General features: G+C 50.0%; 8 protein-coding genes across 8 annotated transcripts; 6 read left to right on the top strand and 2 right to left on the bottom strand.

Moving 5' to 3' along the window:
- Positions 1 to 350: 350 nt before the first annotated feature.
- Positions 351 to 1,570, bottom strand: BDW70DRAFT_163188 (uncharacterized protein; the record flags this gene model as incomplete). Its single annotated transcript, XM_073741256.1, has 5 exons — positions 351 to 383; positions 431 to 639; positions 687 to 878; positions 924 to 1,010; positions 1,060 to 1,570. 5 exons carry the CDS (start codon positions 1,568 to 1,570, stop codon positions 351 to 353), a joined length of 1,032 nt encoding a protein of 343 aa, XP_073592604.1.
- A 491-nt stretch (positions 1,571 to 2,061) lies between these two features.
- On the top strand, positions 2,062 to 4,626 carry BDW70DRAFT_170995 (uncharacterized protein; the record flags this gene model as incomplete). The annotated part of the gene is made up of 5 exons (XM_073743083.1): positions 2,062 to 2,136; positions 2,189 to 2,568; positions 2,616 to 2,820; positions 2,875 to 3,801; positions 3,863 to 4,626. 5 exons carry the CDS (start codon positions 2,062 to 2,064, stop codon positions 4,046 to 4,048), a joined length of 1,773 nt encoding a protein of 590 aa, XP_073592603.1. The 3' UTR covers positions 4,049 to 4,626.
- A 2,485-nt stretch (positions 4,627 to 7,111) lies between these two features.
- BDW70DRAFT_163186 (uncharacterized protein) lies at positions 7,112 to 8,251 on the top strand (the record flags this gene model as incomplete). Its single annotated transcript, XM_073741255.1, has 2 exons — positions 7,112 to 7,330; positions 7,397 to 8,251. 2 exons carry the CDS (start codon positions 7,112 to 7,114, stop codon positions 8,249 to 8,251), a joined length of 1,074 nt encoding a protein of 357 aa, XP_073592602.1.
- A 1,107-nt stretch (positions 8,252 to 9,358) lies between these two features.
- BDW70DRAFT_153022 (major facilitator superfamily domain-containing protein) lies at positions 9,359 to 11,243 on the bottom strand (the record flags this gene model as incomplete). Its single annotated transcript, XM_073739552.1, has 6 exons — positions 9,359 to 9,559; positions 9,632 to 10,039; positions 10,107 to 10,476; positions 10,559 to 10,842; positions 10,900 to 10,993; positions 11,065 to 11,243. The coding sequence occupies 6 exons, from the start codon at positions 11,241 to 11,243 to the stop codon at positions 9,359 to 9,361; spliced, it is 1,536 nt and encodes a 511-aa protein (XP_073592601.1).
- Positions 11,244 to 11,970: 727 nt separating this feature from the next.
- On the top strand, positions 11,971 to 13,447 carry BDW70DRAFT_153021 (M20 family metallopeptidase; the record flags this gene model as incomplete). Its single annotated transcript, XM_073739551.1, has 4 exons — positions 11,971 to 12,066; positions 12,129 to 12,511; positions 12,580 to 12,969; positions 13,039 to 13,447. 4 exons carry the CDS (start codon positions 11,971 to 11,973, stop codon positions 13,445 to 13,447), a joined length of 1,278 nt encoding a protein of 425 aa, XP_073592600.1.
- Positions 13,448 to 16,933: 3,486 nt separating this feature from the next.
- On the top strand, positions 16,934 to 17,249 carry BDW70DRAFT_163183 (uncharacterized protein; the record flags this gene model as incomplete). The annotated part of the gene is made up of 3 exons (XM_073741254.1): positions 16,934 to 17,077; positions 17,130 to 17,176; positions 17,228 to 17,249. 3 exons carry the CDS (start codon positions 16,934 to 16,936, stop codon positions 17,247 to 17,249), a joined length of 213 nt encoding a protein of 70 aa, XP_073592599.1.
- A 2,958-nt stretch (positions 17,250 to 20,207) lies between these two features.
- On the top strand, positions 20,208 to 21,555 carry BDW70DRAFT_170991 (terpene synthase family protein; the record flags this gene model as incomplete). The annotated part of the gene is made up of 4 exons (XM_073743082.1): positions 20,208 to 20,267; positions 20,392 to 20,533; positions 20,573 to 20,641; positions 20,708 to 21,555. 4 exons carry the CDS (start codon positions 20,208 to 20,210, stop codon positions 21,382 to 21,384), a joined length of 948 nt encoding a protein of 315 aa, XP_073592598.1. The 3' UTR covers positions 21,385 to 21,555.
- Positions 21,556 to 23,876: 2,321 nt separating this feature from the next.
- BDW70DRAFT_153018 (uncharacterized protein) lies at positions 23,877 to 24,815 on the top strand (the record flags this gene model as incomplete). Its single annotated transcript, XM_073739550.1, has 2 exons — positions 23,877 to 24,205; positions 24,245 to 24,815. The coding sequence occupies 2 exons, from the start codon at positions 23,877 to 23,879 to the stop codon at positions 24,813 to 24,815; spliced, it is 900 nt and encodes a 299-aa protein (XP_073592597.1).
- Between the last annotated feature and the right edge of the window lie 134 nt (positions 24,816 to 24,949).

Below are 24,949 nucleotides of genomic sequence, written 5' to 3'. Positions count from 1 at the left end.
GGCTGACAAGGCTTGACGGATACCTGGCGGTGTTTCGATTATGTCGGAAAACACGACCTGGTCAGCATTTGGACAACGTCTTCGCGATCATGGTGGCTCCCTTGCTGAGCAATTCGGGGATGTTGCTGATCTCCTAAACTTCAACAGCCGATAACTAAGAGTCTACATCTTCTGGTATTGCCTTCAGGAAACCCAAAATGTAAACGAAGCTCAAGGCTCGGATTCAGAAATAGAAAGGCAGTTTGAGCGTGCATTACATTGCAGACCTGCATTTGTCTAATATCCTTAATGATATGGTCCAGTTTACAATGGGTTATCAATATAATTGAATAGATTTCCAATTATTACAGTCAGTCCTCAACCTGTTCTTCCCGTATAACTCCCTGTTCAGATTAGAATGCATGCTCTCCGGTAGATTCTGGCCACTCACAAACCCCTGCGTTACGCGTATTTCTCCCTTTGGGACTCTATCAACAGACTCAGAAAGAGGTCGTAATGCTATATCGCTTGAGATAGTTGTTTGCGTGACCGAACGTTTCTGGCGGTAGCGATAGTATATAGGAGGGTATCGAGAGGCGCGGCTGGAGCTGCTTCGGGAGAGGAAAGTCTTGAAAGGGGGAAGACAGCCGACAATTACGGCTTTCTGGTCAGTAAGGCCTTTCAAAAAAAGTGTTCCAGATGCTTACAGATGGATGACTCGGCAATCCCCCACACTGCCAGCCCTGCCTGGTCCGAGTAGCTGCGGCCTGTGATGTTTATCGCTCGGACCACAGCGAAAGCGATGATGATCAGGCCCAGAGAAAAGACAGCCCCTAGACCGACTTTCTGATGAAGGCTGATATTGGTTGACCAGATGATGCTGAGTGCAAATCCCATGACTACCATTGTCAGAAAAAGGCGCTCGAATCGGGCGCTGGGCGTACTCATCAGATCAGTCACTATGTCCACCACCGTGCTGTAGATAATCGCAATCTCGGCCCCCTTCTGGTCAATCGGTTTCACACATTGAGCTGGGCTGTCAGGCTCTATTTGTCAACGATCTCGTGGACTGCTACTCACCAAATTTGAAGTATGTTGACGGAGGATGGCAAGTGAAGGCAGACGCAAACCAACACCCGGCATACGACGCAAACGTGAAGATGACAATACCAAACCACCACCGCCGATAATGAGTAAGGTTGTTTGTCATGGTCCAAAAAAGTGCCAGAAAGGCAGCCTTGACGCTCCAGAGGACGGACCAGAAGAGCCCGATGATAGCAAACATGTAGTGCACATACTTGAGGGCATGGGGCGCGATATCGCTTCCCGTGGGGTTTAGGATAATATAATACAGATGAGGAATCTGTATGGTCTGGAGAACGGCATTTGTGACGAGAAATGAAAAAGCTAGAAGAATAAAATAGTCGTCTGGCAGAAGACGTCTCATTCGCGTGAGACGAATGGCCACACGAAGCAACGTGAAGAGCGCCCCGAGCCCAGCACCAACCCAGGTAACCACAATTAGATTCCCTTCTGACAGTCGTGTGGCCACGCCTGAGGGGCTTGGTATATCAAGCAGAGTGGCATTCATTCTGCTGGACAGATATAGAATAACGCCGCGGTGATGGAGGAAAGAAGAGCGCTACCTGACGGCCGGAGTGCACATTTAACAGCACAGCACAAGGCCTTCCAACTGCGCAAGATGCATCAGACACCTCGCACAGGGAATTCTTCCACTTAGATGAGGCTGACGGGCCCTTCCTTCGGAGCACATGATGTAAATAGCAGCCAATGGGAGATATATCGTCGAAGTGGTCCATCAAATTGCGTGCAACCGGCCATTGTGCGACAGCGTTGCGGTCAGTGTTCCAGGGAAGATGCTACGCCTGGCTATGGAAGAGACTTCACGCGAGCTAAATAAGAAGCTGGACGAGCTCCTTCGAAATCAGACTGGTGCCGCACGCCCTTGCCTGCGACTATCCTCATAGTTCATGCAGGAACAACGCCTCCGGAAGTGATACTGTTTTAAAACCCAGTGCTCCCTCAGAGACCGGCGGCCGAAGATTACTCGATTTTCTCAGAATGAGATTGCCGCTTCTCCTGCTCACAATATCGAGTATTTACCCGACGTCTGCTCTCTGGCAAAGATGCAGATGTGTACGTGTCGTCATCCACCCTTCTCTGCAAATCACCTACTGATCCGGAGTAGACACCAGCTCACAGCTGCTGGAAACAAATTGATTGGTCCGCTTTGAATGCGACTGTGTCGGGGAAGCTCATTCGCAACTCGCCACCAGCGGTCTCCTGTTACCCCGGTCCAAAGTATAACAAGGAAGAATGTGCCCATGTTGGCTCGCAATGGTCCAACACCACATTTCAGTCTGAGCAGCCCATTGGATACTGCTATCCCATTGACAATAGCTGTCCTGTTACGAATTTGACATGGCAAGGCAAATGTAGCTTGGGACCGTCTCCAGTGTACACGATCAATGCTACCGAGCCGGAGGAGCTGGTTGCTGGTATCTCGTTTGCCCGAATGAACAATGTCCGTCTGGTTATTCGAAACACTGGCCACGATCTGCTGGGAAAGTATGTTTCCACAGCCTCGCTCTCCTCCCTCCCTAACAAAGCTTTAGGTCTACGGGATACGGATCTCTCCAGATCTGGGTTCGGTATCTCCGCAAAGGGATCCTCTTCCAACCAGCCTTCAACCTCTCTACACCCTGCGCAGCATGCAATTGGACCGGCGCGGCGTTTACAGTTTCCGGGGGCTACGTTTGGGACGAGGTTTACGAGGAAGCATTTGCCCGTGACCTGATCGTGGTTGGAGGAGGCGATCCGGTGAGGAACTCATCTCATCCTATTTTCGCGGACATGCATTGATTTATTTGTAAGACTATCAGTGTCATTGGCGGCTATATTCAGGGGGGTGGCCATTCGCCGGCTACTCACGACTTTGGCCTTGCCAGTGACCAGGTGCTGGAGGCCCAGGTCATCCTCGCCAATGGGACAATAGTCGTAGCCAATCCGTGCACCAACCCCGATCTATTCACAGCCCTCCGGGGCGGAGGTGGAGGTACATATGGCGTAGTCATTTCTGTTACCATCAAGGCGCATCCTTCCAGACCGGTTGTGGCGCACACGCTCGCCATAGTACCCACCTCAACAAGCAACCTCAACCCATTCCTGGATGCTATTACTGATCTATATACCTTTTATCCTACCCTGTCAGAAGCTGGCTTCTCCGGCTACGGCTCTTGGTCTGTTAACGACCCGACCATTACTTATGGCAACTCCTCAGCTGGATACAAACATGCATTTGCGGCCCTAGACAAGCCACTCGTATCAGCGAAGTCAGCATTAGAACCTATTCTAGACATATTGTCTGCCCATGACTCTATTGACATCTTTGTCAATTGGTTCGAGTTCCACTCGTATGCGGCATACTACCGCGCCATGTCCGGGGTTCACCAAAAGACCGGGGTCCCCGAAACATCCCTTGCTTCTCGCATGTTTGACAAGAAGGCTTTGACTTCAGACCGTGAGCGCCTTCGTGAGATGGTTGGAGCCGTAGCAGGAAACGCCTTAGAGTTCACTATAAATCAGATCCTCTTGGTTGGGGGCGGCAAGGTCCTCGAAGAGCCAGAATACAGCGGTGTCAACCCAGCCTGGCGAAAAACATTCCTAGTCCACATCGTCGCTCGCGGATGGCCTGCGAAACTCGGCCCTGTCGTGGCTAAGAAGGTCAAGACAGATATTACGTACAGCAAATACTACGCTATGCGGCAATTGACACCGAGAATGGGTGGTTATCTGAACGAGGTGCCCGCCGGACACTGCTCTTTTTTTTCTTTTAGTAGGAATACTGACTTGTGTCCATCAGGCTGACCGGAACAACCCTTGGTGGGAAGAAGATCTCTACGGCACGACAAACTATAATCAGCTTCTCCAGATCAAGAGCAAGTACGACCCGGAGGGGGTCTTCTACTGCCCACAATGCGTCGGAAGCTCCTCCTGGTACGAGCAAACTCTGCCGGGGAAGAAATACGGCCCACTCTGTGCGAGATAGATGCGGCAATCGGTGGTAATAAATGGATCTGTTCAGTCAACTGCAGATTGGCAGACAAGAGCTACCGTCTAAGAATCATCCCTCACAATAGTCTATAACTCTGCTAGATATATCCTCCAGCTCTTAACAAGGTCGGCTGTGATCAACTACTTAGTCAACTAGTTAGTGGACGGGCGTTGGCTCGGCGTCAGACACCAAACGTCGTAAAAAACGAGTCGCTATAACCACCCCGAGTCCTCGGATCCATCCAGGATAGAGACTGTCAGCAAATTCGACGATTGGCTTTTCGCTGTGGGTCTTGAATGCCAGGTAGAATGGAGCAACGTGCCCGCCACTGCAGTACCCGGTCTTTTAGGGTTATGGAGAGGCGCATCCTCAACTGTAGGGTATGAAGAATATGGTTTCTTCAGTCTCCCATAAAATACCTTCTTCTCGATAGGTTGTTCGCGTTAGTTACGTAAGCGCTGCCTTGACGCATATTCTGTACGACGAGTTTTGAGGACGAGTGTGGCCGTGCTGGGTTTCGAGCATGGACAGGGCTACTCACCTGGGTAAACTAGATAACCTGGCATGCACGCACTCGGATCAATCCTCATATACAGCGTATGGGAGTTCTTGTCTCCTCACAAAGGCATGCAGTGATCTCTCACTGGGCCACTAGTTTTATAAGAAAATGAGCCAAAAGCACAAAGCAGCCCAATGCAGTAAAGTCTAACCTAATACTGAATCACTTATGAATGTGCCACAGTGCATCTAGATGACCAACCAACTGACAAGGGCATTTCTTGGCGGGCATACTTAGCTGGATATAGGTATCAACGATTGCTCAAAGGAAGAGAATTCCATTCCACAATGACCCATCGCATTTGAAACAGATATCAAGAACTAATGTATGTGGGAGGTCTTGGTTCATGGTGGTTACTGACAGATTTCTTGGAGACTAGGTTACGAGGCAAACCAGTATCGTTGAGTACAAACTGGTGGGCACGTCACACCAGGGGGTAAGCACGTCATTAAACGATCCATCGCCTCTCTGACGGGACTGTCTAGATGAATTTTTGATACGATTGGACCAAGGCTGTCTAGCTTATCATGAGGCTGATTAGAAGAAGCCAAACATATAGTACTTGAGGGCAACACAAACACTTCTCTTTAAACCGATCCAGCTTGTAGGACGAGGAATACTTACGTCGATTGTCAGGTTCTGCTTGTCTCAGTATTTGGTTGACCCTAAGTGGATTCTTCGACTGCCGGCAAGGGTCCTGCCATTCTAGTACCCATAATCTGGCCGATGAAAATCCTGCCATCCTTGAAATGATAGTTAAATTCTGGTTATAATAAGGCAGGGCAGAAATTTCCAGCGTTATACATTCACGCACTGCGTAGGTAAATGGATCGGGCGATACTAGGAGAGCCCACCGACTCTATACCATGTTCATTTCTTCAGCCAAGAATTAATCTGTTGACTTTCCCTGGTCACGAAACGTGATTCAGACGTAGTTCATGATATTTAACCGGTGCGCGAGGTTTCTAAATAGGTACCTGTTTTCTTCCCCCACAACACTCCTACAGAGATATTTAACTTGGTAGTCATTGCAGATCAATTTAGAGGGATAGGGACTCATCCTGGTGACTGTCCGGCGCGTATGCCCACGCTCCTCCCTCACGCAATTCCTATTCCCGGAATGCAAATGGACGGGTAGCAGGATACAACAGTTTATTGCGGGATAATTAGGCCCAAGCGCCGGGTTAGGATGATCGTATCGTCGATATACTCCGAGTACGTCTCAATGCAGCATCCCCACTGATCTAAGTCTGTAGCATTTGCATTTATTGGTGCAAATGAACCCCCCGGTACTTACCGAACCATGGGAGGGCGTCTCCAGCTCAGTAGGTGCGGGTCTACAACTTCTCAGGAAAGCGGTCCCTTGAAAGAACAGGAACTTAAAAACTCTCATCGACTTATGCCGGTGGTTCATAAGTCACCTTTGGTGGGTTCCCTTCTGCCTAAGGATTGGAGGATTTGGTGGTGGAAGGTCTGCGCCTTGGTCGACATCCACCGCGTCGCCATTATCTGTAGATGAAATATTCCTCCCAGGGCAAGTTGCAACGGTATGACTTTTTTTTCTTGGATGCTTCCTAACGCTTCATATAGTCTATACATAGTTCATCAATCAAGTGTCGGAAATCCAGATCGATTGATTTATATTTTACTTCTTTGGACCTATATCCGCAGGATTTGCTCTGGAAGGGCCGATGGGCTGCGCGACGTTCTGCAAGCAGAGACGCCCTTTAGAACGACCAGTAGAAAATGAATGAGCCAGGCAAGAATGGGGAGGACGAGGCTCTTGTGCTGTTGATATCTAACTGGCCCTCAATTTACGTTACCAACGATTATTACCCGTGCATTGGCATTCATTGCCGTTGAATGCCCGTTCACCCAATAGCCAGTTGGCGGTGGAGCAAGAGCCGGTTGCCATGTTCAATCATCAGCCAGCCATAGCTGTCATGCTCCACTCAGACTGCGGTCAGATTGCGGCTGGAGGCCCTTTTTCAGGGCGCCCTTCTCGTCCCGGTCGAATGAACAAGACATGGCGTCTTTGCCAGCTGGCTATAAGACACCTATTCGATGATGGTCTGACCGTCTATCAGAATCTACACCAGCCAACTCGAACAAAGGCGTTTTTTTTCTGCTCTGGCCTGTGCTGTGTGCGTGCTTTTAGGGTTCAGATCAGCATGTTAGAACAGAGTTTCTAAGAAAGTGGTACCACCGGGAGCCTGACATACGTCACTGCATTCGGGACAAAAGCCTTTCTCTTGACTGTCGTGTCTCTTCCCTCGTGGATGTTTATCTTTACCTTATCTTACCCTAAGCCGTATTAGCCTGCATCGCCAAGAAACCTTGGTGGACATGTGGGCAGAGCTTTGGCTCTGACTGGCTGTCCCATTTCCCGAATTGGGGGCCAAAGACAGTGTAGATCGTCATCTACTATACCATATCCTTATCCCAGTCCGTGGCCATCCAACCCTCACTCCGGCCCATCTTCCCTCGTGGGCTTCGTGATGTCCCGATCGGCTGCTGCTTGGGCATTCGCGGTCCGCTGGCGATGGTATCTCGGCCTTGCGCCTGCCACCACCCTGATATGGATGGTCTATCTTCTCTCGTCATATCAGCGGCCTAGGGTCATTGCGCAACTTCATACGTTCTCCGCCGACAACAGTACTGCTGAAAACTCTTTCTCCCGACCGCCATTGACCGGTGCTGGGAACTCGACCTTAGGGGTGAGGTGTGATCGATCGCCTTGTCATGGATGGCCACTGCTGACGCTGGCTCCGACCTCGATCTAGTTTGAGACGATTCTCGCACTGTCGCCATTCCCTTCCTGGCGCACGACCGGGCTGCTAGCAGCCGCGCAGTTGACCGGCCTCAATATCCAGATCCCTCCGCAGCCCCCCGTCCCTCCCGAAATCATCGACGCGTTTGCCGGCCTGGGCCCCGAAGACGCTCGACATCCCAATCACGGCTCGGCCGTTGCCTGGGTCGCGCATCTCGATCTTATCAAATACGTCGTGCAGTCGGATTTTGAAACTGTCTTGATCCTGGAAGACGATGTTGACTGGGACCTCTCAATCCGTGAACAGATGGTTGCTGTTGCCGAGGCGGTTCGGCGCTTGACGAAGGCGACAGACTCGACGGGCGCTCCGTACGGTCTTTCATGGGATGTGCTTTGGGTTGGCCTCTGCGCGGAGACCTGGGATCAAGAATTCGAAACGCAGTTCATCGTCGACGAGACCGTCATCCCAGCCGACCGGTATGTTGGACTCGGCAAGGCGCCCGTCGATCGACTGCCGCCGGGCCAGCGAGCGGTCTTTTACTCGGGGGCGCCGATATGCACCTTTGCCTACGCCTTGACGCGGACAGGAGCGAGAAATGTGCTGCTGGATGTCGGAGCGGGTAAAGACGAAGCTTTCGATATCTCCCTGATGAATGGCTGCAGGGAGCGCAACTTGACCTGCATCTCGGTTTTGCCGGAACTGTTCCGGCACTACATTCCGTCGGACAAGGTGGGCGCTTCGAGTCTGGTCAATACTAAGGACGGTGAAGAGACAAGCACCGAAATCGAAGAAGAAATGGGGCATACAGAGAATATCCTCGAGAGCGCACGGTGCCATGCCCTGTGGGGTCAGCCCTGCCTCACGTGAATGTATATCATGTAATTAATGCATAACTCTTAACGAGTGGACATATAATGAATTGCAATGTTGATCTGTGATTAAATCATTTATTTTGGCTCTAAACGACTCTGGAGCAAGGTCGAATGGCAAAGTTGCGCATGATAACGTGGCAAGCCTTTGATTTCTGTAGGATACTGTGCGCAATTCAATCCAAGCTTCCTTCCCAGGATAACCCATGCTGCTGCTTGAGCTCAACAATATCTCGCGATCGACCTCTTATGGCTCGTCCAGGGCTTTTATTACATCGGCGAGGGATACAGGACCCTTGCAACAGTTGCGAACTTGCCGCGCCTTTCAAATCGGCGAGCTGCATATACTGCTCTGGAAGCATTGTTCACTCCTGCAAACAAGAGTTTGTCATTGCATCGATCGTGGAGAAAGCCCGGGGCAGCGACGGACTACAATATGTCCAGATCTACAGTCGCGCAAAATGGTTAGCCAGAGGCTAACGATGAGACGAGTAGATGTCAGGGGCTGCCTTCTCAGGCCTTGCTCGGTTACACTAGCAAGCTGCAAGCTGCAAGTAAATGGATGGATTTGTGATCAATAATTACTCTAGAAATTTCGGATTTAAGCATTGACACCATTTGTGGTTACGCCTTATAGGACTAAGCTTCATAGGCTTCATATATTCCTTGATTGACGGTCAGTTGAAACCAGATACCATTGAGAAAATACGGGCAAAGGAAAGTCCAGCGTTGAAGCCAACACGACCAACTAGCAACAATCCATGAGATTTCATGCTGCAAGTCGACGACATTCCCTTTCCCCATCTAATCCGCCCTGTAGGTTACTCATTCTCCGCGATCTCGATCCCGTCTGTCCGGACGAGGCTTCCCCAGCCCCAGCTCCAACAGCCCATCTGTTTAAACCCCCGGGACGGAATAAGTACGCCATTAGGGATAACGCTTCGTCGGATAATATAAAGGAACGAGGGTAAAAGGCGCTGCCTCAGTGAACTGCAGGGAGATTTAATTGAAGCACGTCGCTATCATGGTTGTCTCTATTGTGGATGTCCCTATACGCAGGCTCTAACCTCTATAACACCTTCCAAGCACCATTGTCAAGCCATTCTCAAATCAAATATCGGAAGCTCTCAATCTCCAAGTCCGTCTTGTTTGACAATGCGTGAGCGCGCTCCTCCTCCTCGGTCAGCTGAGTCGGTGGCCCGTATTTGGCATCGCGGCGGCGATTTTCAAAGATATAGTAGCATAACAGGCAAGTAAGAAAGAATGCACCAAGTGCCAGGCCGGAAATAGCCGCTTTCATCCCCGTCTATCAATTTGTCTCCATTAGTTCCCACTGTCTTTAATGAATTTAGAGTAAATGAGACCAAGCCCAACTTACAGGGTATGCTGGTTCCTCTGAAGTCAGGAAGAGTTGGGGCCCGATAATGTTTCCCATGCAATATGCGACAAAGAGCAGCGCGCTCGTCACACTACGTTTTGTGAACCCGGCGACATTGGTGCTGATCACACTCAGCGACAACGGAATGTTGACGGCGAAGACAGCCCCCAATGCTAAACCGACCATGCGGCCGATCTGGTGATCCTGGTCCAGCTGCCAGACGAGCAGCATGCCCACCATCGATACTGTAACATTGAATATCATCATAAGTATACGAGCTCGAGGGAACCAGGTGGCAACAGCAGCGCTGAGAACCAGGAAGACCACCTGCGCACCGCCCATGGGCATCTGCATAAGGAGAGACTTGAGCTGGCTGAACCCGAAACTGTTGATAATGATCGACGAGAACTAGAGCCGGAAAGTATCAGTAAGAATTTTCACGATAATGAAAGCCGAGATCAGGGGAAGACAGTACACTGGTGACGCCGCCGTTCCACAAGTTGACGCAGAAGGTATACAGCACTAGAAACCAGGTCTGGGGATCCCGAAGGGCTTGCCAGGCTTGACCGAGCATGAAAGACTCATTGTCCATCATACCGGTCTTGTTTGCCATGGTGCGCTGGACAACGATCGCCCGCTCCTTCTTGGTCAGAAAGACCACCTTCTTGGGCGAATCGGGCAGTAGAAACACGAGCCACAGGACCATCCCGGCCGTGATGGTTCCAAGAGCAAGAAAGAGAAGCTGCCAGCTGTTCACTGCAACGCCTTCGACAGTCCCAATGGCATAGGCGATGACTCCTCCAATGATGGTTGCAACACAGTTGCCCAGGAACCAGGCGGCTTGTCTGGAGCGACGCAGGTGTTAGAAATGCATAGCAATACTTCTCCCTTCCCCACCCCTGTAAGATAAAGGAGCGGAAGCCTTACCGTGCCGGCTGTTCCTCTCTCTTGTACAGCATCCCAGTAATCAGCGCGAAGCCGGGGGCGATGGAGGCCTCGCCGACCCCAAGGAAGAACCTCGCCGTCATAAGACCACCAAAGTTCTTTGTCGCCGCATGGCACATCAATGCCCCTCCCCATGCCAGAACGCTTGCTGTGATATATTTGCCGATTGGAAGGCGGACTATGAGGTAGCTGCTGGGCCAACTCCATCCTAGATATCCAAAGTAAAAGACGGCGGAAGTCCAAGAATAGTCGGTGCCCTGGAGGTTCTAGTCGCCAGTTAGCGTGGTCAACAGATCGCCGACAGTGGATAAAATCGAACATACGAGGTCTTCGCGAAGGTTAAACAGAGTTGCCTGACTTAGGGCCAGTTTGTCCATGTACTGCATCATGTAGCATAGACCCATGATAGGTATAAGTCTAACACGGGACGAGCCAGTCCGTCAGTACTGAACGAGCTCGCTTCATAATAACACAGGGACATAACGAACATCATATCCAGCTTGCGAACCACGCGGCGCTCCTCTTCTGGCGTTGCAGCCACCGCCATGATCTGCCCGGGCCCGTCATCCTGGGTTTCCAGGCGTTCTAGGTACCGTTTCGTCTCACCCAGATCGTCCCCTACAGGAATTCCTTTGGGAATCGATTGTGATTGTGAGTGGTCATGCATCGTTTAGTTGATTCTAGGGCTCGTGTTTGCAGAAGATATGGCGATGCGAATGGCCCCCGATCCTTTGTATAGTGACAGGGGTGGTGGCCAATGCGCAGAAGCTGTCGGCAAATGGCAAGTATACCAACAACCGTCTTGGCCTCAGCAGAACCGCCGATATTCGATGAATGATTAATCAAGGACGGAATTGTATCTTTGCTTTGTATCTAGGGTCTCCGCTTTTTCCACCGTCTCCAAGTTCTCCAAGCGCTCAACCTCTCCCCAACCTTTACCAACCTGATAGAGCGATAAGAAGGCTACTCGGCTGTTGCACCAATTGAATTGCGGCTCGGCAACGCCAACTGGATACCATGGGAAACTTGTCGCCAAGGGAACCAATCAGAAGGCGTCTATCTAAATAATTTGCACAGCGTATCAGTTCCCCCGCAAAATTGCGGCAGTCTGGGGAATCACTAACCGGCCCAGTCGTGAGTTCAGAGACATCTATGGCGTCCTGGTTTTGCCAGGTTCGGCGCTCGGTGGGCCTCTAACTCATCCATGATTCATTACGAAATAATAATCGAGTACCGATCAGACTGCCGAGCTGTCTCCAACAGTCCATCAGCAGCGACGTACGCGAGTTTGGAATGCGGACCTATCCCGTTCCCCCCATATATGGGACGACACCCTGTCCAGTCCCAGTCTCCGTTCGGCGAGGAGATCACGTATATTTACACTGTGTTAAGCCATGGCAATCCTGAGCCCTACCATCGAGCAAGTGAGGGCGTCTATTGATGAGGCGCTACAGTCTGCAAATGCATCATTGCGCGCTCTTAACCAAAAGGTGTCTTATCTACTCATACCAGTAGGCCACAGATATGGTAGCCAAGCTGACATGTTCGTCAGATATGGTCTGATCCTGAAACTGCATACGAGGAACATAGGGCACATGACACAATCTGCGATTTCCTAGAAGAAAAGGGCTTCGCGGTCACTCGCCACGCGTTCGGTCTCAATACCTCTTTTGAAGCAAAGAGCGGCTTGGGTGGCCGTCTTATCAACTTCAACGCCGAGTACGATGCGTTGCCCGAAATCGGCCATGCCTGTGGCCATAACCTCATAACCACCAGCAGCGTGGCAGCATTCTTGGCATTGTCGACTGTTATCAAGCAATACAACATCCCTGGTCGAACCCAGCTGCTCGGGACCCCTGCTGAAGAGAACGGTGGCGGGAAGGCGAAGCTCATCGATGCCGGTGCTTACAAAGAAGTGGATATCTCGTTAATGGCGTACGTATAACCGCCACTCTAGGTACGGCTGTAGGAGGCAGGGAAGGTGGCTAACCTGCTGTTCGCAGCCACGCAGGGCCAAGAGAACTCTTCCCCGGTGTCGTCTTGGATGGATGCGCCGGTGTTCTGATGAACGCTCGGAAAGAGATACATTGCGAATTCACAGGCGTGAGTGCCCATGCTGGTGGCAATCCATGGGACGGCGTCAATGCCCTGGACGCACTGGTGAGCGCCTACAACAACATAGCCATGTTGCGGCAGCAGATGATGCCCGACGAAAGAGTGCATTGCGCCTTCCTTGAGACACCGAAAGTCGCCAATATCATACCCGCCCATACAAAGGCTTACTGGCAGGTCCGCAGCCCGACATTAAAGGGGCTGAATTCGTTGATGTCCAACGCGCGCAGATGCATCGAGGCTGGAGCTACAGCATCGGGATGTGACGTGAAAATCATTGAGTAAGTCATTACGCTATGAATTCCGGAGTGATTCTTCGGCTAATATCGGGTGGGGATGGTTTGCAATAGGAAAGAGCTGTACGCCGACATCAAGCTGAATGACACACTATGTACCCTGTACCAGACGCATATGGCCACCTACGGACGAAATGTCCTCAAGAGTCATGATAAGATCCTCACGGGCTCGTCTGACATCGGTATGCGCGATTTGGCTCTGTTAGAACAAACGGCAGCTAATAAGCTATCAGGAAACGTCAGCTACATCATGCCTACACTCCACGCTATATTTGCCATTCCAGCAACGAACGGATCTTTCCTTCACCATCCCTCATTCGCCTCGGCTGCGGGGACAGACGAAGCTCACGAAGAGGCGCTTGTGGTGGGCAAGACACTGGGGCTGATTGGGTGGGAAATGCTCACAAATGATGAGCTGTTCGAGCAGTCCAAAAGCCAATGGCAGAAATGCGTGAATGAATAGACATAACAAGGTGATCTTAAGGATACAGTATTCTACTCCAGTCTTGCTGCTGTCGATCCCAATGGGACAACACCATTTACCTTTCTTTGTGGGTACCTTCGTCTCAAAGCTGTACAATCCCTTTGCAAAAGATTGTACATTCCTCCTCGGCACTATTGTCCACTCCACATGTGGAATATACTCTAGAGGGGCACTGTTGATATGTCGAAGCACAGCCCAGCTTCCCTGGGAATCCAGGTCATAAGTTTTCAATACATTAGACACGGTGATGTCAAGTCTATGGTAAAAAATAGGACGAATCTCGAAGCCATCCTTGGCAGTTTAACTGCGCAAAAGCAGAAGGCTCGTGCCTAAGCTATAACTCATAGCCGCCACGGACGCGTATACGCGTTTGAGCATCCCGAGGCGGCCATTTGCGGACATGACGACTTTGGTCGCTTATGTCATGGCAGAAGATGTCGCGCGCGGAAACCTACGGGGCAGTGTATTGCGGAAGATGAACTTTTCGCTGAGAGGGGAGATGAGCGCTTGGGCCATGAAGAGGCTGTCGTCGGCTGTTTCGGCGAAGGGAAAGGTCGGCTTATAGGTGGGTTTCTTCGATGGCAGATTCTAGGCGCGTCCATTCTGGCCGTTGATGACCATGGAGTTGGTGATGTGTGTGGGTAAGTGGGTGAGCGCCCATTTGTTGTAGTGGAGCCTCTGGGGGGATCTGTGGATAGTGCCCACAATGTCAGCTACGAATGAGAATTATGGAGAATGGAGACGTAAAAGAGAAGAGAAGCCTGGTTAGATGAAGAGCCTGGAACCACAGCTCAGAAAATATAATCCAATTTGCTCCGTTATCTTTTGCTTCCTGCTATACTAAACGGATTTAGGAAGAGTTTCAGTTAGACATGGTTCCGGTCCAGTGGTAGCTGTAAACCGGCAATGCCAATCTGGGTGCAGCGCTCTAATCATGGCGCGCTCTAATCGTGGCGGCGACATGAGATGGACATTTATCCAGTGGCCCGCTTGATTAAGAGCTGCATAGAGGAACTTGGGACAAAGGGCTGAAGGCCTAGATGCATATTCAGACTCGGAGAATTATTGAACAGAGGCTATATCTCGATTCTAGATTGCTGTTACAGGGCTGCCTTAAATATCTAGAACATTGTTATCAAAACTCCTACTTCATTACGGCATACTCTCTCTCCTACAGAAGGCGTCACTAACTTGGTCGCCCTCAGAAGTACCGGCTTAACAATGTTTCTAAGGAGGGCAGTTCGGCTAGGCTCAATTAGGGGTCGTCCAAAAACCTGGCAGCGACTGCAGATGACACGGTATACTTGCGCTGTTAGAGCACGTTGTCGAATCTGCCGGACGTCGAATCTACCACTTCTCGGGATTCAATTTCCTCACTTAGACTGGCTTGGCTCCAACGTTGAATATCTAGATCTGAGCTGTCACAGGCTTAGCTTTTTTTTTTAAAAAAAAAAAAGAAAAAAAAGAAAAAAAAGAAAAAAAAGAAAAAAAAAGCGCTAGCACTCGCTGGAACTTCCCCTTTGGGAAAGCGCTTCTCTATGTGTCTGAGAGGCATGGACAAAGTAACATCCAGGCCGCGGCCTACTTGCCTGGGCCTAGGAATCCTGCATCATGAGCCAGTTCAGAGAGGTTGAAAACTCTTCTATTATATTAAGCAGAACGTAATGGCAATTCATCGTAAATATGGAAATACCGCTTGCTTTTCGAACAAGTAAGATCATATTTAAGATTGAGAAATTCAAGTGACTACAACCAACAACATACAGTATATTGCCTGGAAAAGATCTGAAGACACCCTTGTGAAAATATATAATACCCCACGATTCGGGCAGCCTTTGACATGCTATATGGCTCGCTGGTTGAGATATCCCCGGGTGCTATGCAACGACTGCCTGCTTTTCTTCGCGGGACTGCACACCATTACCACTCACCATAATTACCTGCATAGGCATTGAGAATGTAAAAGCCATTATGCGCTGTTCCAATCGGATCGAGCAGCATTGGCTGTAAGGGGATTATACGGCTTGGGTTAGCTTTTACTCTTTCGGCTCCTGATGGTAGGGACATCGAGGGTTAGACTATTCATACAAGTGAGTGCTCGCAGCAGAGCATATCAGATGTGTTGGCACCTCATTTCTGGTTAGCAGACCGTAGTTTTGGTGGCTGCTGGAATGCCGTGAGAGTTTGCTGCGCCAGCTTCTGGGTGACTTGAAGTTCTCAACAAGTCGACAATCATCCTTGACTGTACGCTGGCACCGCCCGATGGCCAGTAATTTAAGGCCCTGTGCTATTGCTGATCCTATGCATGCCAGCATTGCCACTGTCAGGGGCAAGCTAAAACCGCACCGAATCTCTGGACGTTTAAACAGTTCGTCGTATCAGGAAGTTCCACAGAGTCCGTGATTCCGCCGCGCAGGACGCATTCTTAGCGGAATCAGCCATCGAGACAACACTGAAGTACAAATAATAATCAAGTAGTCGGACCGCCTCATCATCCCAGATTCGTTCATGTGTACCGAAAACAATTTGCTGAAAACACTCGCTCAGTCTCCTTCGACTCGCTTCGGACATTGCTTTCCGAAGCTTCGACAGATACGAGAAGGTTGGATTTCGATCGCCATTGTAATGTCCGTGAAGAGCATGATAGGCATGTGTTTTCGAGATGGAGGCTACTTGTCTCTCCTAGGATCTGGACGGTGGGTGGAACATGAGCGAAATCGTTGGACGAGCGCGATAGATCTGAAGCTGAACTGACCCAGTATCCCTTGGTTTTCTCGTCTGGACTGTCTTTAGGGACCCAAAAAGCCCACTTCTATAAGGGAGTCCTCCATTGAGAAGCAATACTCGCGCCAGCAACACGAAGTGCGGGTATACAATTACCTTGTGCAGAAGTGATAGACACTTATTCTTATAACCGACCCCAAGCAAAACTGATCCGCATTTCATGTGCTGTACCTATCTTGGCAGTGGGCCTTATACGAGCCGCCGCGTAGCCTTCCTCCGCACATTCCCAGCCGCAGCCCTCGTATACCGAAATAAATCTAGCCCCATATCTCGCGGAGCTTTGCTTCTTCCAGCTTCGATCTACGTTTTGGAGAATTCTGAGATGGTGAGGGTATCGATCTATGTACAATTCAAGACCAGATATGGAGATCACGACGAATCAAACTCGACTCTGTTTGGCCTACTCGAATACGAAGATTGTCGTCGGATCGACATTTTATAAAGCCTGAACACCGATGATCTATACCCTTGAAGTGAAATCGGAACATGGGAAGACTCCAATACTCATTCAACGCGAAGATGATCTCTCCAGTTTGACATTCATACATGGATTCCATTATCTCGAAGGGAATATAAATACCCCCTCGATGCACTTTTCTCTCTCACTCATCATCACATCGACAAAATCAACCAAGACAACAATCCATTCCAACCAAATACCATCTCAACCACACCGTCAAAATGCAGTTCTCCTCCATCATCCTCAGCGCCGTTGCCCTCTTCGGCTCCATGACCCTTGCTGCTCCCTCTGAGGACCTCGTGGCCCGCGCCTCCTGCCAGATCGGTGACATCTGGGGTGCTGGCGATGCTGCTTGCAGCGCTTCTGTATGTTACCTACATTGGAATGTTCTTGAACTATTTACTAAAGGATATACAGTGCCTCAAGGACGGAACCTACCACGGCGGCTACTGCAATGAGGAGAGGTAGGATACTTTAGCATACTGCCGACAATGCATACTAACTGAGCTTTCTAGCGTCTGTGTCTGCACCTACTAAATTGATGCGCTTTTGAGTGCAAAAATTCCGACTGGGATTGGGGGATTTACCGGAATAGAGGTTGTTACAGAGGGTCAAAACTAATGTTTCTAATTTGCTGCTCGCTTGACAATTAATAAACAAACTTTGGCTCTCAACTCTGCGCATTTCCTGCTCATCAGTAAGCTAGGTAGTCATTTTGCTTTGCCAATGGTAATCCGCAGAGAAAGGCAAATGAAACTGGAAAGCATCTTGCAGAAGCGTTCTCCGGGCAATTCTGCCTTTAGACTATATGGTAGACCATATGGCTATGCCCGCCCAGAAAATCACCTAGTCAGAGGCCTCTCTACAGCGTTAAAAGAACTTTCTTAACGCTTTGATAGTTACTGACCCTGTTAACAGTGTCAATGTGAATAGGTTTGGTACACCTCCATTTAATCACCCGTTAAGGCTTCTTGGCAATCAAGTTACCGAGTGCTAGAATGCACTAGGCAACTTGGGGCTCGCGCGTGGATCCAATTGCAGTTGTCTCTGGCTCATTTGCCAGTGTCATAGCTAGCTCTGTAGGGAGTACCTTCCCAGAGTAAAGCCTAACGTGTGGTTTCCAAGTCTTCACTCTGACCAAATCAATCTTGGCAGCCGACTATTGCTGTAGCGTAACAATAGACTTGCTCCTATCATGTCTATGAGCCACGTGGCAGCAGGAAATAACTATTTCCCATATAGTTGGCAGACAACTGGGTGCATTAAACACGCATATGTTGGTTCCTGTCCTTAGTTACTTACCTTCCCTTTGACCAGAAATATCATCACAGTCCTCCCTTTCGACCAAATTCACGTGCGTGCCCTGCACGGGGCTATCGCAGATTGGCCCGAGTTCGACCACATTACGTTGGGGTAAACTTCACTGCGGTCATGATGCCCTGAACGCAACGCAATAACTGGCAGGCCAGAACCCTACGGCCCGGCGGTTGGTTCGAACAGCTGGAGATGCCAATCCAGCTCTCATAGGACGATGACGCAATAACCGAAGGAAGGCCAGACCTGGGTCAAAGACCTTCCCGAGGTCGGTGAAAAACGTGGGAACAATCCCGAGAGCAGACGAATCTAGGAATAGTCAATTCTGCGATAGGGAATCCTGGATAGAGTTAGTCCTATGATAGTCAGGTTCAGGCGAAGAAGATTCCAGGGTACGGATCCCTAGGATGGAAGATCCTAGGATAGACCCCGTTTCCATGCCTTTAACCCTTTCTGGCTTCTGCATCTTCCATCAATATGGATCCATTTCTCTGCAAAATTTCCCATCGTGTCCGCGACGTAGCCAGTGGGCCGGTTGCGACCCAGAAGGGATTGCAGGATTGCTACATGCGTTTGTCAACCGGACGTACACGGAGAATGTTCGGGATCACAAACCAGCCTGGCTTGCCCAGTCTCTAACATAACGCCCTCGCAGCAACCACCGCGCTTACCGACCAACTCGAGGCTGGGCTATAGACAGAGTCGCATCGGGAGCCGGAAAAGCGCTGGCCGCCCATTTCGTCCAGTTGAATAGTGGGTATCAGCTCTCGAAGCTCATCTCCGCCAGATTCACACCACCGCGTGCAAGAGAGGCAATGCATCGACAGAACCCGTGCATCAGGTCCACTTTACGTCGAGTGTGCCAGCAATAGCGGGTCCATCTCGACCGAGCGGTGGATTGGGCTGGGGTAGCAGGCTGCTTAGGGAACCAAAGGTGACAGCGGCGGTATTACAGCTTCTGGCCCACAAAGAAAGCAGCCCTACCTCAAGACCATCACCTGGGCCTGGCAGAGCGAGCTCGTCGGCACAAGGCGGGGATTGGTGGATTTGAGCGGGGCAGATACGATGAATGACGGATAGCAGGAAGGGTAGCCTGCCCCTCCAACAAGGGAACACCCAATCCGCGCGCACACTAAGTAACCGCATTCCGTTCACGGGGGTTCCGTATCGCCAAGGTAGATAACAGTGCGAGGTAGATGGTTTCCTCCTGTTGCTGCGTACTAGCGCCTTCATTGGGACTGACAATGGGAGGCAGTGACGTCCCCTTGATTGGCTCGCATGCTCTACTGCGGATGTGAACAGCTGCGCGAGATAATGATTGGTTGAGACAGAAATGGTTTCCGCAAGGCTAATAATATCAGCTCTCCGATATGTGGTGCGTGCCGAGTTACTGCTTTAAATAATGCCCAGACGGAATCGAGTCTCGGAACGCTTGCCCCTTTGTCACACCTTCTCACTGTGAGAGAATGAAGACCTCTTGGCGTGCTCGGATAATGATTGGCAGATGAGCAGCGCTGCGGAGTGTGGGGTCCGCAGTCAGCCCGCAATGATTCGCGTTTATAGTACTGTTCGAACAAATCTCGGGGTACGCCTTCCAGAGATTCACCATTCACACATAAAACACGACTTCATTCTGAGGAGGATCCTCTATAGTCTAAGATTGAGCAGATTTTAGGATAAGCTAGACCCAGATTTTGTCTTCATCCTCGTTCCGGCGATGGGCTCAATGCCGGACTCTCCTTTGCTTGAGATACGATGTCGTGCAGTCTCTCCTCAACAGGCCGAGGATAGTATGTCGTCTAGCGATGTGAGTCGTGTGGTGTGGAAAATCTAACGGACCTTACCAGATTCGATAATATATCTAGCCATTCTTTTTGTAATGATGAATCTAAGATATATATTTGTCCTGTCTTGTGAATCTGAATGGCCAAGAAGACGTCAGATTCGCATTCGAGGCAAAATTCGGCAGCCTTCTTGAAGAGGCCCTTCTTGCGCCTGTGACGTTGCTGTGTCTTTGCTCGAGCACTGTCTGAGTGACGTTTCTTTGTGAACAAAGCTTTATTAGACATCGCGTGTTTTCCAGATAGACAGGGGCAGATGAATCTCAATCATGGTGTATCCGTCTCTAATATATACCTTAAGCCATCCTTCTGAGGGCCGTTTCGGAACGACGAGATCTTCATGTTTGACATTCCGCAGAATATATTCTATACTTGGAGCCACACCGCAGAGAGACGTGTTGTGAGCATTCACATATAAATAGGCCTATCTTTTCCCAGAGAACTCCATCCAGATTGAGTCCTCATTCACTATCTCAAGGAAGAATGCAAGGGCCAGACATTTATGCCATTGTGGTTGGCAGTAGGGATCCACCTACGAGACCCATGGTCTTGACGGCGGTATTCGGCTCCGAGTGCATGCGGATCCTGATGATAAAGAGAGAGCCGGTACACTGCGGGCGCAGAGCGATTGGAATCGCCGCGTCAGACCGCTGGCAAACTACAAAGGTGGACTAGGCGGGACATTCGGCTTTATTCGGGCTTGAGTGCCTGAGTGTCTTCCTGAGCGACTGGAGATCGTCTCGTGCGTGAACGAGTTCGCTTTTCTTTATGATGGTAAGAAGGACTTATTTAAATATTAAGGTCCAGTGAAGAAAGGCAGCTAAGGGGCTTTTCCCACAGACAAGATGGAAGAACTGATCGATTCGAAAACGGAGATCCATGAACGAAATGCGGATACTTTGGTCCAATTGCTCAGCAACGCGGGCGCGAGCAGGCTGCATATGCAAGCAAAGAAATTGCAAGCACAGGTCATCACCGAAATGGCGGCTATTGACCCAGAGCGCGCAAGCACGACGGAGAAGGCATGGACCAGGTTCTTGCAGCTGGCAGCCCACTCGCGCTCACGGCCATTGCGCACACGCGGGGAGTATCTCCCGAGTAGGATCATCGATGCTGGAGAATTGATTTGGTTCGGAACACTGACCTTTGCCATGGCGCTCAGTATTCGCAACAAGGAACTTGAGCTCTGCATGAAACTTGCCCGGCCTGGATATGCCGCGATTAGTCTCACGAATGAGCTCTACTCGTGGAACAAGGAGCGTGAGGAGTCTCGGCGGGCGGGGATCGACTATGTGTATAATGCAATTTGGGTGAACATGCATGAGCAGTCGGTGGGCGAGGAGGAGGCCAAGAGGGTCTGCGCCGAGCAGATCAGATACTATATTGAGCAGTACTGTCAGGTAGTGGAACAAGCAAAGCGCTGCTGGTGGCTTTCGGATGATTTGAAGACCTGCCTGGAGGCTGCCAAGGCCAGTCATATTAAGAATCTGGTGTGGAGCATCTATTGCCCGCGATAAATCACGTTAACTAGAAGTACAGAGCACCGTGATGGTGCGAGCAGGGTGCATCTGTTAAGCTCGGTTGACTATTATTGGCCGAGACCGCAAAGACTGTCGTACAAAGCCCTCGTCTGCTTCAGCTTAAGAATGTAAAAGACTGGCCAGTGGGCAGAGTAGCACGTAACCACGCCGTCTTTCTTGGCCTAGTTAGACAAAGAAGTGGAATCGTTAGTCGCATCAAAGCTCAAGCCTTACCGTGCTTAAACATCTGACGCCCATCCCCACGTGACGCCCGTTTTTTGTATACACTGACTTTTTAAGTAACGATTTCAAATGCCTGTTGCTCACTCAATATAACCTCAATGGAGCTAGCGCTGGCAGAAATAGAATCCCCGAAGCCTGGAGAACAGTTCGGCTATGCTCAAGTTGCCAAAAAGTTTGGTACGAGCCGCTCAACGTTGTCTAGAAGGCATCGAGGTGTCCAAGGCTCAAAAAAGCAGCAATATGAAAACATGCAGTTTCTCAACCCCCAACAGACAAAGAAGCTTATAAACTACATGAATTAACAGGGCAGGGCTTATTATGTTCTAATGAGATGATCAAGAACTTCGCCAAGGAAATTGCTGGAAAAAAGGCAGGGAAGAACTGGGTTTCGCGCTGGCTAAAGAAACGTGATGACAAGCTTGTGAGCGCCGATACAACTGGCATCGGTTCATTGCGCAAGAAGGCTGATTCTGCCTTCAAGTATTCGTTATATTTTGATTCGCTGAAGCAGAAGATGGAGGAATATGATATCCAGCCAGAGGATACCTAAAACATAGATAAGAAGTGGTTTCTTATTGGGATTCTCTCCAAGTGCAAAAGAATCTTCTCCAAGGACTCCTATATTGCTGATGGATCCAAGCAGCGTCTCCAGGATGGAAATCGTGAATGGATAACCACTATCGCTTGTATTTGCGCAGATGGAAACTCACTATCCGCAGGCCTTGTCTATCAATCTGCTGCAAACAAACTACAAAATACCTGGCTTCAAGACTTCAGATATGAGACCCACAGCTGCTTCTTTACCTCTTCCGCTTCTGGATGGATCAATGATGAGATAGGACTGGCATGGCTTCAAGATATTTCTGACAGGGAGACCAAGGTAAAGGCAAGGAAGCGTTGGAGGCTTTTATTTCTGGATGGCCATGGCTCGTATGTCACCATGAAGTTTCTCGACTACTGTGAAGCAAATAAGATCCTCCTGGCTACATACCCCCCTCATTCAACTCATACATTGCAGCCTCTTGATGTTGGGATCTTCTCTCCTCTATCCAAGGCCTATAGTGACGAGTTAGAAGCGTTTTCTGCATGCTTCTCAGGGTCTTAGCGCGATTACAAAACGAGACTTCTTCAGGCTCTTCTGGGCAAGTTGGAATAAAGCTTTATCTCCAGCAAATATTGAGAGTTCATGGAGATCAACTGGGCTGAGACCTTTCAATCCTGAGGTTATATTGGCGCGCTTTAGGGAGGATACAACACAAAGACCTTCCTCCAGTGAATCCTCACGATCTATACTGCAAGCAGAGAATTGGAGAGAGATTGAGAGGCTCCTTACAAAGGTGGTGGCAGATTTGCATGATGAAAATACCAAGAAGTTAAGCCTTACAATGCATTACCTCTCTACAGAGAATATCCTGCTTAAGGCACGCTGCCAAGGCCTCGAGGAAGCGCTAGTTAATGAAAAGAAGAGACGGCAGCGTGGAAAGCCTCTTCTATTCTAATTGCAGGCACCAGAGGCAGGAAATGCAGTCTTTTATTCCCCTAGGAAGATCCAGCAGGCGCGTGACCTCCAGAAAGAGAAAGATGAGGCCATCCAGCAAGCTAAAGCCGCAAAAGAGGAGGCCAAACTGCATCAGCAACGGGAAAAGGAGGAGAAGCAGCGAGGTACTGAGGAGAAAAGGAGAATAAAGGCTGTAGAACGGCAAATTCGATTGCAGGAAGCGGAGAGGAAGAAGCTTGAGAAGGAGCACCAGAAAGAGGAGGCTCGTATAGCTAAAGGGACTGAGATACAGCTTCAAAATGATATCAAAACCGCTAAGCAGAGCAGGTGTAGGCCGCCAGCAATTCCAAAGGCTCCGAAGAAGCAGAAACGATTACCTGCAGCACCTGAAGCTATCCTAGAGGGCCCAACCACTGTCAGTCGTCGACGGCGCCAGATCCGGCTTCCACAGCGCTTTCGCGACTCCTGAAAACCACGCATAGCTCCATCAGCATGTCATATATTATCTGGCAAAAGATCTTTGTATAATATTGTCTGTACCTGCTTCAAAGACTTCATTTTTTCTACTTTTGGTTGTCGTCAAAAACGGGCGTCACGTGGGGATGGGCGTCAGATGATTAAGCACGGTACCTCTTTACATCTGCCCTGCCGTCCCTTTCTTTCTGTGGTCATTATCTCGTCGCTGCTCACTTTAAAAACCCCCCTTCCCCTCTACAGCTCCCTTCTAGCCTCTGTAACAGCTCGAGAGATGGGCGCCCAGTTCTCCCAGTTCTTTCCCCCCCGCCCAACCTTCACCAGCGAGAACGTCCCGGGACAGCAAGGCAAAGTGTTCCTCATCACTGGCGGCACGTCTGGAATTGGGTTCGAACTCGCCAGGATTCTGTATCGCCACGGCGGCAAGGTCTACATTACCGCCCGCAGCGAAGAGAAAGCAAAAAAAGCGATCCAAGTAATCCAAGCCTCAATACCTAACCACCATGGCGAGCTGGACTTCGTCGTCCTTGAGCTTGATGATCTAAGAAGCATCAAGGCTTCGGCGGAAGCCTTCAAAGCAAAAGAATCGAAACTGGACATCCTGTGAAACAATGCTGGCGTCTACCAACCGCCATTGGGTAGCGTTTCCAAACAAGGCCACGAGCTCCAGCTAGCCGTCAACTGCTTCGGCTCCTTTCTCTTCACGCAGATGTTACTCCCTTTACTTGACGCGGCGGTTGCCTCGTCCGCATCTCCTGGGTCGGTGAGAGTAATTTGGACAAGCAGTCAAGTCGCGGAGCTCTCCTCGCCGGATGAAGGAATCATCATGTCTGAGCTTACCAGCCCTCCTAAGAACAATGTCCGCAATTACCTAAACTCCAAGACAGGAAACTGGTTCCTGTCCGCCGAGTTTGCGCGACGATATGGGTCCCGTGGGATCGTCAGCGTTGCGTTGAACCCCGGGGCCGCAAACACGAATCTTCTCAAGAACGCGAGGCTGATGAAGATACTCTCTTATCCCTTGCTGCACAGAGCGGACTTGGCTGCACATACAGAGCTGTATGCTGGATTTAGCCCTGCGATATCGTTGCAAAACAATGGCTGCTATGTCATCCCGTTTGGTCGAATCCATGATCAAGTGGCGGACACATTATTGAGCGCGATGAAGGCGGCAGAGGATGGTGGAACGGGGCGAGCAAAGGAGTTTTGGTAATTTTGTGAAGCTAGGACGAAGGATTATCTCTAATGTAAAGCCATAATCAGTTTGTATGTCTAGCAGGTCTTCTTACCTCGCCTTGCAGCCCGGTTGCTCTGTGGTTTATCTTGATTGTGCTCAGACACTAAACA

This window comes from Aspergillus foveolatus, assembly GCF_047715535.1.
Source record: "Aspergillus foveolatus strain CBS 279.81 unplaced genomic scaffold BDW70scaffold_64, whole genome shotgun sequence".
Lineage (NCBI taxonomy): Eukaryota > Fungi > Ascomycota > Eurotiomycetes > Eurotiales > Aspergillaceae > Aspergillus > Aspergillus foveolatus.
The sequence above is the reverse complement of the archived record's forward strand: the minus strand, read 5'-3'. Positions and strand labels throughout refer to the sequence as shown.